This window comes from Podarcis pityusensis (assembly GCF_964106645.2).
Source record: "Podarcis pityusensis genome assembly, chromosome: 4".
In the NCBI taxonomy this organism is placed as follows: domain Eukaryota; kingdom Metazoa; phylum Chordata; class Lepidosauria; order Squamata; family Lacertidae; genus Podarcis; species Podarcis pityusensis.
The window spans coordinates 64,770,527-64,786,010 of NC_138027.1; the positions used below are offsets into that span (position 1 = coordinate 64,770,527).

The window sequence follows — 15,484 nt, forward strand, 5'->3', positions numbered from 1 at the left end:
CAGGTCAGCACCAACACTTTGAATTGTGCTCGGAAACGTACTGGGAGCCAATGTAGGTCTTTCAAGACCGGCCACCCCCAGTCACCAGTGTAGCTGCCGCATTCTGGATTAGTTGTAGTTTCCGAGTCACCTTCAAAGGTAGCCCCACGTAGAGCGCATTGCAGTAGTCCAAGCAGGAGATAACTAGAGCATGCACCACTCTGGCAAGACAGTCCATGGGCAGGTAGGGTCTCAGCCTGCGTACCAGGTGGAATTGGTAGACAGCTGCCCTGGATACAGAATTGACCTGCACCTCCATGGACAGCTGTGAGTCCAAAATGACTCCCAGGCTGTGCACCTGGTCCTTCAGGGGCACAGTTACCCTATTCAGGAACAAGGAGTCCTCCACACCAGCCGCCCCCTGTCCCCCAAAAACAGTACTTCTGTCTTGTCAGGATTCAACCTCAATCCATTAGCCGCCATCCATCCTCCAACCGCCTCCAGGCACTCACACAGGACCTTCACCGCCTTCACCGGTTCTGATTTAAAAGAGAGGTAGAGCTGGGTATCATCTGCATATTGATGGACACCCAGTCCAAACCCCCTGATGATCTCTCCCAGCGGCTTCATATAGATGTTAAAAAGCATGGGGGAGAGGACGGAACCCTGAGGCACCCCACAAGTGAGGGCCCAGGGGTCTGAACACTCATCCCCCCCCCACTTTCTGAACACGGCCCAGGAGGAAGGAGCGAAACCATTGTATAACAGTGCCCCCAGCTCCCAGCCCCTCTAGACGGTCCAGAAGGATGTTATGGTCGATTGTATCAAAGGCCACTGAGAGATCCAGCAGAACTAGGAAACAGCACTCACCTTTGTCCCTAGCTCGCCGGAGATCACCAACCAGTATGACCAAGGCAGTTTCAGTCCAGTTCAGTCCAGAGCCAGAGGGGCCTGTTTTCCCAAATACAATGGGCTCTGAGGCATAAGAAGCAATGGGAGGCACGCTCTAGGAGGCTATGGCATGCAAGAGCCCACAGCCCAGCTCCCTAGCTGGCCAGGTGGGGCTGACCTGGAGTAGGCTTGGAACAGGTGAGAGCCACATGCTTCATCAAGCCCAGATGCTCCAATCAGCATGCAAGGTATATAAGGGAAGCAGAGCTGAGGTGCTGTGTCTGGTCAACTTCCCACATTGGTTGGGCCATGGCTTGGATGTTCCAGGGAGCTCTTGGGAACTCTGCTTGTTTGGGACTGACCTCCAGATGCCCTGATCCTGGGATGGGCTGCAGAGGTGGGAACCTGGTTTGACTGGACTTTGCACCTGTAGGCCTACCTGCCTGCTGGACTATGCACTACCATCTGCTGTGGGATTGTGTACACCAGGGAGACTTGCTGCCATGTACCTGTGGTTTCAGGACACTAACTTACCTGTAGTTTTCTTTAAAAAATGTGTGTTACATTAACTACTTTTCAGTTCTCAGGTACAGAAAGAAATATTAGGGACTAGTTACATATTTCTATTAGCAGATCAGCAGCAGGAAAACAAGGTCCACAGTGTCAATGAAGTTTTATATAAAGCAGATATGTCTTTTTTCCTTTTTTTTACATTTCTTTTTATTGAATTTCGCTTAGATAACCAAAAGAGAAAACAAATCAACAACTTCAAAAGAAATATCCAAACATAACATAAAAACAACATCAGTTTCCGTTACCATTCTTTGTCTTCACACTTAAATCTTTATATCTTCAAATATTTAAATCTTTCCTCTACACACCTATTGACCTCCCTCCCTCCCGATTTCGGGCTTTTTAATAAAAATACTTTCTTTTTCTGCAGCTTATAATTGTTAATGATTTATACATCGTAAGATCTATATCAAACCTGCTATAGTTTTTAAGTTTCTATAATTCCCTTCAATATATACCATAAATTTATTCCAATCACTAATAAACTTTGTATTTTTTTGGTTTCTGATTTTTTGTGTCATTTTTGCTAATTCAACAAATTCAAATAATTTTATTTGTCAATTTCTAATCGCTGGGGTGTTTGGACTTTTCCAATTTTGTGCAATTAATATTCTAGCCGCAACTGTAGCATACTGGAATAATGTCTTATCTTCTTTTTTTAATTTCATCCCCAATTATTCCTAGTAGGAAGGCCTCTGGCTTTTTGGGAAAAGTGTATTTAAATATTTTTTTTAACTAATTATAAATAAGTTCCCAAAATTTCTTCATTTCTTCACATGTCCACCACATATGGTAGAAATTGCCTTCTTTGATTTTACACTTCCAGCAGGCCTTATTCCCAGTTTTATACATTTTCCCTAATTTTGCCGGGGTGATGTACCACCTATACATCATCTTTTCCAAATTTTCTCTGAGTGTGACACATGCCATGAATTTCATTCCACTAGTCCATAATTTCAACCACTTATCGTATTCTATATTGTATCCCAAATCCATTGCCCATTTTGTCATAACCTCCTTTATTTCTTCATCTTTGGTATCCCATTCTAATAATATGTTATACATTTTGGATAATAACTTGGATTTGCCTTCAATTATTTCTATCTGAAATTTAGTTTTTTTCTCATTCATCCCTACTTTTTTATCTTCCTTCCATGCTGCATTTATTTGATGGAATTGCAGCCAGCCTGTTAATTTGTCTTTCAGCTCCTCATATGATCTCATCTTCCATCTGCTTTCTGATCTTATCAGTAGGTCTTCATAGGTCAGTCTTTCTCCTTCCATATTTGCTTTTTTGATAGTTAAAATGTCGATTGGCGATAACCACCAGGATGTTTTCCATTCTAAAAGTTTTTTATTTCTCTCCCAAACTTCATATAGTGGCCCTCTAATAATGTGGTTTGAAAAACCTTTGTGTACCTTTTCTTTATTTAGCCACAAATAGGCATGCCAACTGAATCTGTTGTTGAAGCCTTCTAGGTCTAGGAGGTCAGTGTTTTCCAAATTAATCCAATCTTTGATCCAACAGAGGCAGGAGGCCTCGAAGTATAATTTCAGATTGGGTACCGAGAATCCCCCTCTTTCTTTCCGATCTGTAAGTAGTTTAAATCTAATTCTCGGTCTTTTCCCTTGCCATATAAATTTCGAAAGAGGCTTTTTGCCAATCTGTAAACATTTTGGAGCCTCTAATCACTGGGATATTTTGAAACAAAAATAACATTCTTGGGAGTATGTTCATTTTAATTGCCGCCATCCTTCCCGTCCACGAGAGTTTCACTCTATTCCACATATCTAGATCTTTTTTAATCTCCTTCCATGTTGTAAGATAATTATCCTGAATTAAATTTATGTTTTTTGTAGTTAGCCAGATTCCCAAATACTTTATTTTTTTTGCCACCTTAATTCCATTCTGTATCTCCAATTTTTCTCTTTCATCTTTTCCCAAGTTTTTAGTCAACATTTTTATCTTTAATTTATTTAATTTGAAACCGGATAGCTTGCCAAATTCTTCTAACATCTCCAAGGCCTTACTAACACTTTTTTGCGGATTTTCTAAGGATAGCATCAAGTCATCTGCGTACACTTTTAGTTTGTATTCTTTCGTTCCTATTTTGATCCCTCGAATCTCTGGTGTTACTCTTATTTTATTCGTGATTACCTCTAGTACCATAATGAATAAAAGCGGGGATAGAGGGCATCCCTGTCTTGTTCCTTTTTCAATTTTAAATGAATTTGTTAGATTGTTATTTATAATCAGTTTAGCAGATTGATTCAAATAGATTGCTTTTATTCCTTCCATAAACTCGCCCTCTAGCCCTGCTTTCTCCATACTTTTTAGTAGGAACTGCCATGAAACATTGTCGAATGCCTTTTCGGCATCGATGAAAATCAGCGCCGCAGGTACTTCATTCTTACACTCCAAATATTCGATAATGTTTATGGTATGCCTTACATTATCTTAAAGTAACCTATTCAGACGGAATCCTGCTTGATCTTTATGTATTAGATTTACTAGACATTTTTTAAGTCTGCTTGCCATCACGTCCGCGAAGATTTTATAATCGTTATTTAATAGTGATATGGGTCTATAATTTTTAATATTTAATTTATCCGTGTCTGGTTTAGGGATCATCGTAATGTAAGCCTCTTTCCATGTCTCTGGTGCCCTTCCTCCTTTTAATATGTTGTTCATGATGTCACATAGCACTGGCGTTAATTGGTTTTCTAATACTTTATAATATTTAGCTGACAATCCGTCCGGTCCTGGGGCTTTCCCTGGTTTCATCTTCCTTATTGCTTCTTGGATCTCTTCTGCTTTTATGGGGTTATTTAAATGAATTCTTTCTTCCTCTGTTATGGTCTTCCCACAGTAATCTTCTAGATATTTTTCTATTCGGGTTGTCTCTTCATCTTCTTTTTTGTACAACTTCTCATAGAATTTAAGAAAATTTTCCTTTATTTCTTTTGGGTCTTCTATCAATTGCTCGTCTATTTTTATCTTGTTTATCACATTTTGTTTTTGCCTTTTTCGCAATTGCTAAGCTAATAGTTTACCTGTTTTGTTAGCTGACTCGAAATATTTTTGTTTCATTAATTTAATTTTCCATTCAGTTTCTTGACTTGTTAACATTGAATACTGTGTTTGTAACATTTTTATTATTTGTATGTTTTGTTCATCTTTCGGATTTGTTATTATTTTTTTCTCACATTCTCTTAACTGACTAAGAATTTCCTCTTTCTTTTGTTTTCTTACTTTCCTCTTATAGCTGTTTTGCTGAATAAAAAACCCTCTTAAAACCGCCTTACTGGTGTCCCAAACTATATCCATACTTGTTTCTTTATTAAGATTCAGGCTGAAATAATCTTTTAAGGTGGCTTTGGCTTTTTCGACAACATCTTCACTCTCCAATAGGTATTCATTCACTCTCCATCTGAACCCGCCCTGTGATGTGCCTTTTATTTCAAAAACTATCGGATTATGGTCAGAGAGGGTTCTAGGTTGGATTTCACACTTTATAGTTCTTAATGTAAGTTCCCTTGAGACCCAGATTTGATCAGTTCTGCCCCAGCTCTTATGTGGCTCTGAAAAGAAAGTGAATTGCTTCTCCATTGGGTGTTTGTGTCTCCAAATGTCTATTAAATCTAAGTTTTCCTCCAAATTGTTAAAGGATCTTGGCAGTTTCCCTTGATTACATTTTTTCTTTTCTGCTTGTCTGTCTATTTCTGGTTTCGGCACTCCATTGAAATCTCCCAATAATATCGTCTTATTACACTCTAACTCCAGTAAAATTTGTTCCAGTTTCCTAAAGAACTCCGGTTTATTCAGATTCGGGGCATATATGTTTATCACATTAAGTTTTTCACCCTGGAAGTTAATTTGTACCCCCAAAATCCTTCCTTCATCATCTTTACAGATCACTTTGGGTTCCCATTTTTCTTTGACATATATCGCTACCCCTCTCTTCTTTTCCGCAATAGAGTTTATAAACTCGACCCCCAGCTTTTTGTGTATCAAAATATGTTTATGCTTTTTAGTCACGTGTGTCTCCTGTATGCAAATTAGATCAAGATTCTTTCTTTTCAAAACATTCACAATTTTATTCCTTTTGGTTTTTTCATTCAAACCGTTCACTTTCAAATTCATTATTATGACTACTTTCCGCTTTGCAGACAGCTAATAATTTAAATTCTAGTGGTTTTGTTTTCTATATCCTCTTCCTCTTCTTCTTCCTCTTCCATTGCTACCTCTTCCTCTTCTTCTTCGTCTACTCCTTCTTCCCTTCCTTTATCTTCTTGTTCTTTTCCTTTCTCCTTTTTCCTTCTTCTCTCCTCTGGATCTCCGTTTCTTCCTTCATATCTCTCCTCTACTTTTCCAAGGTCTTTCTCATATCTACGCAAAAATTTCTTCACCTCTTGGGTCTCAGTAATCCTAAATCTTTTATTTTTGTAAAAAAAGGAAATCCCTTCAGGGAACTCCCATCTGTATTATATGCCATTCTTTTTTGGAATACTTGCCAACTGTTTATAACCTTCTCTTTTGCGCAGGAGTCTGGTTGGTATCTCTTTAAAGATGATGATTGGTCTGCCATCAATTATTAATTTCTTTTGATAGCTTATTCTTAATATCATATTTTTCATCTCTATCAAATTGAATATAACTAAGCAGTCTTCTGCGACTTTTTTTGATTTTACTTGTTTGGGCTTTGTTTTTATTCTAAAAGCGTTTTCCATTGTATATGCAACCTCTTCTTCTTTCAGTTCTAACCATTTCGCTAACTCTTTAGTCATTTTTTCTTTAATATTTTCATTTATTTCTTCTCCTACTCCTCTAAATTTCAAATTTAGCTGTTTTTGTTTCATTTCAATCATCGCTAAATTGTCCAAAACTTGATCCTGATTTCTATTCAGTTCTCCTATCTCATCCTTTATCCTATCTGTCTCCTTTCTTTGTTCTTTCATTTCTTTTTGAATTTTTTTATTTGTTTCTTCCATAGTCTTTGACCGGACTGTCAAGTCTTTAATTTTACTTGACAGTTCTCCTACTGCTCCCTCTATTTTTTTATCTATCAGCTCGTGCATCTCTCCTAGTTTTTTCTCCATATGTATTTCACTCTGTTTGAATTCCTCCTTTATTTTTAACCATAGAATATCTAGGTCCTTAATTTCTTCTTGTCTGGATGTTTTTCTATCCGATGGTGTTCCTCCTTTTTCCCGTTTTTCCCAGACATTTTCTCCATCTCCAGTTTTTTAATTAGATCTCTTGCAATATTTATTCTCTCCCCTAGAGGGCGCACAGTCTAACCAATTCTAATTAGTTATCAAACAGTGTGTTCAAGGGCACTTTCTTAAACACTCAAATTGCAAGTTTTTACCATTTAGAGTCAAAAGGGATACATATAGAATGGCTCTGTAAGTGTAATAAATCAAATTATTCTCAGTCCCTTTAGGTTCCTACAAATACACTAAGATGTTATTCATACAAAATTAACTATAAAATTTCCAACTCCAATTCTAAGATCCCGGATATCAGTTATTTCCCAAATTAGCAACCCAACTGATAAACTTACAATCTATAAACTCCAAATTTGGATAGAATCCAACATAACTTCACAATTAATACAAGTTAATCTGAATTAGTTTAATGATAAACTTATTAGGAGATTGTTAATTATGTAGAGATAAGGGCCTTATATAAAGACCATTAATAACATACTAATCTTACAGGGAAGCCTTTATAATGAAGAGAAGAGCAAAAAACAAGCAAACAAATAAACAATGAAAATAGCAACATAAATTTAATGTATATCTGATTTTTGTTTTATATAGAAGCTCCCTGTTCTTTCTTCTATTTAAACTTCAGCCACTTGGTCAGCTTAGTCCGATTCCGATATTTCGCCAGGAGCGTGCGTCAGTATTTAAAGATTGATCTAAATAGATAAATCTCTGAGGTCAGGGAGGACAAAGAACATCAAAGCAGTTCATAGAGAGAAAAAATATGGGTAGATAAAAAACCAGAAATAAACATAATCTCTAATATATAGTCTGATGGGATCCACACAGTTAGGCCTCCACAAATAGGAAAAAGAGGGGGGGAGAGTTATTTACCTAGGTTCTAAGTTCTATGCTCTTCAGCCACTTGCTGGCTTAATCCAATATTGGGCTGTAATTAAAGAAGATCCAGAGGTCCAAAAATCCAAAAATCAAATCCAATCTGTCAGATGAGGAGGAATATATTCCCCAGTAATCTTAAGTGACTCAGTTCAAATATAGTTCGAGTATAGTTCAGTTCCAGAAAGATCCAAATCTCCAAAACCTTTAAGAGTCCAGGATATTCAAACTTTAATCCACTCGGTCAAAAGGAGGAAGTAGGTGTTCAAATAGAAATATGTCTATATTCCTCTTGGCTCAGTTCATGTAGAATTTCCAACAACTCAGAGAGAAGAAGTAAAAAAGAAGCAGATATGTCTTGATGTAAACATGGTGCTGCTCACTTGAATATCATGCCAAGAGGAAGTGGAATATAATCACTGTCTTATTAGGAAGATTTCTGGCATGCAGGATTTCTTCCCTGTCCTATTTGAATATAATGAAATGGGACACATTTGTAAGAGATCATGTGGGAGGCAAGGTTAAATGAGAACATTTTAGGTGGATGCGATTTGCTATAGCTGTTGATTAAATATACCAGCAATGCAGTGTTATAAATATAGCTGTAGGCCTTTTCTGCACTCCAAACAAGTTATTAAACTGTGAAATGGAGGTTCAAAAAAAGAAGACTAGTAATGATTTTGAAATGTTGCTTACACTCAAAAAATGTGCTTGGCAGAACAGAATGCTAGAGTTTAGGAAGGCCTGGGACTAACGAGGCTTGTAAATCCCATAAGTGCAAATGGGCAGTTCAAAAAGTTGGCTTAGGCCAGACAGTTAAATGAAAATTGAATTTATTTATTAATGGGAATTAATAAATATATTTATGAACAAAAAAACCTGACTTCCATTGACATCTCTGAAAGTGCATGTAGTCCTGTAAAAAAAGCCTGACTAATTAATCCTGCTTGATATGACTCTGTAGGAATATTTATAAAAGTACAGGAGGTCTCAGACTGATAGTGAGTGGATAACATCACTGATTTGTAGTTAAAAAGCTGGATAGGTATTTTAAAAAGCCTCTGCATATGGTTCAAAATACATTGACCTTTAGTGAGAAGTGAGAAGAGTGAGAAGTTCTACTTCTATTCATTCCCTCCATTATTAAGACCTGCTACTTACCCTGACAATCTGTCCATTGCAGTTACATCTGATTACAGCAACAACAACATGAAGAGCCTTTCAGGATCACCCTATCATTGGGTAGAGAGAGGTGGCTGCCTCAGGCAGCAGATGATGGATGCTGTCCCATTCACTGATGTTCAGGTAAAATTCACCAGACAGCCTAGTTGGAAGATGCCACTGTGAAAGTAGGAAAGAGGCCTTGGTCCTCTTATGCCACTTCTTTGCAACACTGCCTTGCAGAGTTGGCCAGCTGTGTTAAGCACCAATGCACACATAGTGCACAGGGTTCCAAGGATGTTCCCCAATATGCACACTTAAAGGTAAAGGGACCCCTGACCATTAGGTCCAGTTGTGACCGACTGTGGGGTTGCGGCGCTCATCTCGCTTTATTGTCTGAGGGAGCCAGCGTACAGCTTCCGGGTCATGTGGCCAGCATGACTAAGCCGCTTCTGGCAAACCAGAGCAGCGCACGGAAACGCTGTTTACCTTCCCGCCGGAGCAGTACCTATTTATCTACTTGCACTTTGACGTGCTTTCGAACTGCTAGGTTGGCAGAAGCTGGGACCGAGCAATGGGAGCTCACCCCGTCGCGGGGATTCGAACCTCCGACCTTCTGATCGGCAAGTCCTAGGCTCTGTGGTTTAACCCACAGCGCCACCCGCATCCCCAATATGCACACTTACTTGGGAGTAAATCTCATGGAGCTTGGGAGGACTTCCAAGCAAGGATCGCATTGCAGTAGTTGCACTAGTGGCTCACCAAGTGGCTGCCCTGGTTGAAACATGGGTGATGGCTAAAATATATGTTATAATAGCATTTCCCCATGCAATATATCCAAATCCATCTGGTAATCAACTTTACTTCTAAAATACGACACTAGAGAATAAACACATAGTCTGACTGCAGGGAGACCACAACAAGGCAGCAAAGCATGGGTGGCCTGAAAGCATTGGGTATCTACTTTAATTTGATTTTAAGTGAAGGTAAAGTGGCCAAAGGGTAAATAGTGGATTGAAAGGACCTTTTCCTAAAAAAAATACCCAGCTCTAGTTCCACATCATGCTGTTTGCAGGTCAAACTCGTTGAACTGAAGCTGTTTAGTTCTGCAGCAAGGCTAGAGCAATATAGCCCAAATAAAATGCATTTACAGAGGCATCCCAAGTGTGGGAGTGGAGAGTGGCCTGGAAAATCTACCGCCACACTGTTCCTTAGCAGCCCAGGGCAGAGGGCAAGCAGCATTTGTGCTTTACCATTAAGTCAGCTCCGGTCCAAGCCCCCGATACCCCTCCCTCTGGGAATGGCACAATTTTACATGCAGAGAACCCAGAGCTGCGTCTGCCTCTACCCTTATAATGACACATTTGGAAGGCTTGTGATTGTTCCTGTGGTAGGAACATGGTCAGTGGTAGCCTTCTACCTCCCACGCTTTCCATGGACACAGTGGGATCTCTGCTGGACGGGCACCTTGCCTGTCTTCTTATGCCCCCCAACTGCAAATATCAGGGAGCTAGGATTGCTTGTCACTCAGCCCTCAATTCCCTTCAATTTGCATTTAAAGGCAAACCTACTTTAATCCACGCTTTCTGAAGCAAGAACAGAAATCCTTGGGAAGTAACACCAGCTGGATTTTGTCGTGCAGTTCTTCAGCTAAGGAATGTGTACAAAGTACAGTGGTACTTCGGGTTAAGTACTTAATTCATTCCGGAGGTCCGTACTTAACCTGAAACTGTTCTTAACCTGAAGCACCACTTTAGCTAATGGGGCCTCCTGCTGCTGCCGCGCCGCCGGAGCACAATTTCTGTTCTCATCCTGAAGCAATGTTCTTAACCCTAGGTAATATTTCTGGGTTAGTGGAGTCTGTAACCTGAAGCGTATGTAACCTGAAGGGTATGTAACCCGAGGTACCACTGTAGTAGTAATACTATACTAGGGTAAGGTCTGCATTAAAAAATTCACATATTAGTGGAAATGATGGTCAAAAATGTATTATTTCATCAGAAATTGGTTTGTAAAAATGTCTGTGGTAGACATAATAGCTTAGGAAAATTAGGGGAAAATTAAAATGTTGATGAATTTTCATGGGGACTTTAAAAAATAAATAAATCAGTGCTGTGAAAATGTGAAGACTGGGGAAAATGAGAAAATGATAGATTTGCCCGTCTCTGCCTGCAGTTCTGTACACACTAGGAGTAAGTCTCAGTACAGTGAAGTCAGTGCAGCTTATATATGAGTTGACTTGCATAGGGTTACTCTGTATGTGTAGCATTATGTTATCATGGGAAGTGTGTTTTATATTTCTCATACTGATAACAGATTTCAACCAGTAATCAAGAAGAAAAATTCCCTTTTCTGCTATGTTTGTAAAAAACCAAAAATAAATAAAGCACTCTGTAGGGTGTTTACATTTTAGAATAAATTGAAAAGCATTTGCTTAAACCTCCACAAATCAAAACAGTTGTCACTTCAACTGAATAGACTGGCAGCAGATTTTTTACTTCCTCCTTATAATTAAGAAGCCACTATATGATACCATGTTGCAGCCTGGAAGACTGTGCTGTTTTTTTCACTTGACTAAATGGTAGCTTTATACAGTTTTATATATTAAAGGGACAAATTGCAGTGACATAAAAACTGCTGCAACTGTGCGTTAGAAGCAAGTCTGCAATCTTTTAATGTAACGATGATTTCCATTACCATTAATATTAACATTTAATGTTTATTGTCTTCACTATTTTATGCATTAGTCTGAAAACCTTACCTAGTGTTCACTGCAGGCATGACTAGGCATTGTGGATGAAACCCAACATTTATTTCTAATTTTTCTTGTTCATCTACAATTGCATATCAGCAAACCTACAACAAAGCTCATTTGTATTGGTACAAAAGCTGCCTCATAAAATCTAATTTCTAAATAGATAGGGATTTTCTATTGTAATTTCCAGCTGCTGGCAATGAAAGAGTATCAGGGATTGCTTACTCATGAGTAGACACCTTACTCTGGGCCCTTGTTAATTTATTTAAGATCACAGGGCAGTTTAAAATATAAAAACAGAAAAATGCATACCACAGTAACAAAGATACATACCATAACAACAAACAAAAACGATACCCCCCATTCAGTTTATTAGGCCATAGATTGTATAATGTGCCTAAAGTCTAGGAGAAAACAAATGTTTTTTCCTGGCACCTATGTAATGTAATGTGCCATCCCTCTTTGGCCATGACCAGAAGCTTCTGGTGCTTTTGAGGTCAAGGTGTGGTGGACTCCACCTACTCCTCTGACATTTCCAGAGGTTCTTCCTTGGGTATCAACACAGAGGGCCCCTCAAGGAGATCCTCAGCATTGGAGTCAGAGATCCTGCCTGCTCCTCAAGGTGTCCAGTTTGTCTCCTGAGGATTCTGTGACTGGCACCATATCAGAACTAGACATGATAGCTAATTCACAATTTTCTGGTAATGTCATTGAATGACTCATTGATACCGGGGGGATATTAGGAGCAAAGTAAATTATTCTTTATTAGTCTAAATGGAGTTGCATCGGTTAGCAGAGTAATTAGTTTCTAAACAATGGGTTTTTCTTCTTCTTTTAAGCCATGCTGTCTGATCTGGAAGCTTTATTCCACAATTCTGGATGTGTGGTACTGCAAGGCTGTTAAAAGGAAAAGATACCCTGTGGGCTTTAGCCAGTGGTTGCTTTGCCATAGTGGAAAGTGCTTCTGCTCTCGCAAGATGGACACCCCATTTTCACGAATCCCCACTGAACGTGACTTTTTCTTGCAGGTAAAGTCGATGTAACACTGTAGGTGTGTGGTTGTATGTTAAATGCATTTTTTCTTGACAAAGCCAGCCAGGGGCTGCATTTGTATCAGAGCAATGGCACAGGGTGTGTGTGGCATTAACCATTTCCCCATATACCATGTCCTCAATTTATGCCTTTTTGTAAACTGCTCTGGGGTGTTCTCTCCCCCCTCCCCCCGCTATCAAGTGGTGTTTGGATTTTACGAAATAAAATAAATGCCTGATCCCAAGCACACTCCAGGACACAGTCCTGCTGAGCCCTGCCCGCAATTAAACCCTGCTTCTATATCATTAGGAGCAGTAGCCTTCATTGTGAAAGATATTTTATTAAGAGCCAAACATATATAACTAAATAGAAGTCAATTGAATTTTTCAGTTCCTCTATCATCCATGTAATCCATCTTGCTTAAAAATGCAGTTAAATGTTTGTTTGAACCTATTGAACCCTATTAAATGTTACATCTTCATTTAGGAAGACCATCCTTGACTGAATTAAACTGTTTCCATCCCTGATTAGCTGATTAAGAGACAAGGAAGAGAAATACACTCCTCCAGGAAGCCTCTTTATTGAGCATTCATCCTGAGTTGCTTGTTTGCTGGGAGGTTATATGACAATGAACATCCATCCTGAATTGATTGCCTGGTGCTGATATGCTTTCTCAATAATCTTTCATTCATCTCACACTTTTCAATGAATTTACCTATCACTTTCCTAACAGCAAAGCACTGATGGATTTATTGTGCTGGGGTAAGATAGTGCTTTAAATCCATTTCAAACTGAAAAATTAAATGCAAATTTTTGGTATGCACCTGAAAGTCTCCCACTAAATACTGACTATCTCATGAAAATTTATCAGAATCTCAGTACCAATTTCTCCAATTAAACACATTTTTCTTTGCAATTTTGCCTTCTAAATATTTTTGCAATTTCCCCTATATTTTGTATGCTACTTTCAGTGATATACTGCATTTGTATGCACACTCTCCCCCCCCATTTGCATTTTTGTACCCATTGCTGGCTGGAGAACTACAATGCAAAATTCAGAGAACTGTGAATTTTGAAGGACAGCTGTGTTTAGGTTCACATAGTGTTTCAGAAAGTGTGAGATTTGAATTTCTACCCTATTCCCACAACCTAAGAATTCACTTGCCCTTAATGCATTTCATATATTGCTATTGTTGTTGTTACAAGTTCCCCCAGAACAGTTTCCATATACTCAACAAAACGGTGAGGTTTCGCTCTGTTGTATAACACAAAATGGCAAATCTCTAACATGTGTCTCAGCCTTAAAACATTGGCTTTTAGCTTTTTTTTTCTACATTGAGTGAGTGGTGGTGGTCGTGGGCTCATTAAGGACTAAGGGTTGGTTTGTTCTTTTGACGATCCAGTTTTGAGCATCTAATCCAAGATCACAAAGGCATTTGAGAAATTAGCACACTCCAAGACCCAGTATTTGTACCTTGATCATAAGGGCATCCATTTAGAATTTATAATGAAGATGTGAATAAAGCATAACTGAAAGCTTTTTATATTCACCAAACAGGCTAAGCTGATGCAAGTATATTAAAAAAAAAACACCACGTAAAGCTAGAGAAAAGAATCTCATTCTGCTCAGTGATTTTCAAATCACGCAAATTATCTGTCTTATTTGTAAAGTGCTAATAATACAGGAAACCCAGAGGGACGGGGGAGAGGGCTGAAGAAGAAAAATCAATTCTACCAGCTAATTTTCCCGCTAATCAGACAGTTCATCCATTTTTAAAATATTTTTTATTTTTTTCTTACAAAAGATGCTGCCTTGATTTGAAAGTTGTGGCAACTGTACATTAGAGTGGGTTTTCCTATGGACACAAACTTCAACGCCAGCAGCCTTCTGTTGCCTTTCAAGGTCACTTGAAGGAATATGAATCTGTTCAAACTGGGCACTATGTTTCTATCTGTATGCTTATTACCATTTAATTATACATTCTGCCCTCTAACGGATAATTAAAACTGTTTCAAAGCTTTTAGCTGTCACAAGATTTGTTTTCATAAACAGAAGCTTTGCGGCACTTCCTTGAGCGCTTTCCTTTTCAGACACCACATAAAGAGGCAAATCAATGTAATCTTGAAGGAATGCTCACTGGCAGAACCAATTGGTTCCTGTGTCCTCCTCATGCGGTGGCAATTTAAATGTTTTGGGCTCGCAGCAGAGATAGCCACCATGGTGCAAGGCTTTGTACAGCCAAGAAAGAAAGAAAGAAACCACCGCTCTGGAAAAAAACATTTTATATTGCAAAGGAGACGTTGGATCTCAAGGAGCAAATCCTCCTCAGATAGGCTTGGGGCTTTTGTGATTCCCCACCCACCCCACCTCAAACTGAGCAAAGTCACAAAGGTCTGTGAGCAAACCAATGGGTCTAGAAAGGGGTTGACTTGCCACCCAACAGTACTCCTTCTCCAGCAACCACCCAGCCCCAAAACACACTACCACCTTCTCCAAGGCACTGTACATTTAGAGCTGCATCATACCACTTTAGTTTCATCCTGTATTGCAGGTCCTGCATTGAGCAGGGGCTTGGAGGGGAGGACCTCCAAGATCTATTCCAACTCTATTATTCTATGCTGATGAATGGTGGTTGCAGATGCTCCCCCTGGAAGGTTTTCCATGAGGGATGCATCTCTCAGGCTGAAAACATCTCCCCACCTCTCATATAGTAGTGAGCATGCAAGTGGCAAGGAGGAAGGGGTCTTACCCACTTGTAGGGGCCCAGAGTACCCCCATCAGTTCCAATAATAATAATAATAATAATAATAATAATAATAATAATTTATTATTTATACCCCACCCATCTGGCTGAGTTTCCTCAGCCACTCTGGGCGGCTTCCAATCAAATGTTAAAAACAATACAGCATTAAATATTAAAAACTTCCCTAAACAGGGCTGCCTTCAGATGTATTTTAAAGAGAAGATAGCTGCTTATTTCCTTC

General features: G+C 39.0%; 1 protein-coding gene across 1 annotated transcript in view; it reads left to right on the plus strand.

Annotated features, from left to right (window-relative positions):
* LOC308475001 (uncharacterized protein) overlaps positions 1–15,484 on the plus strand; it is a 268,471-nt gene that overhangs the window by 146,763 nt on the left and 106,224 nt on the right. Inside the window, exons 3-4 of the mRNA XM_081001675.1 lie at positions 8,735–8,856; positions 12,307–12,495. Coding sequence (XP_080857801.1) covers positions 8,735–8,856; positions 12,307–12,495 — 311 coding nt within the window. The remainder of the gene's footprint in view (positions 1–8,734; positions 8,857–12,306; positions 12,496–15,484) is intronic.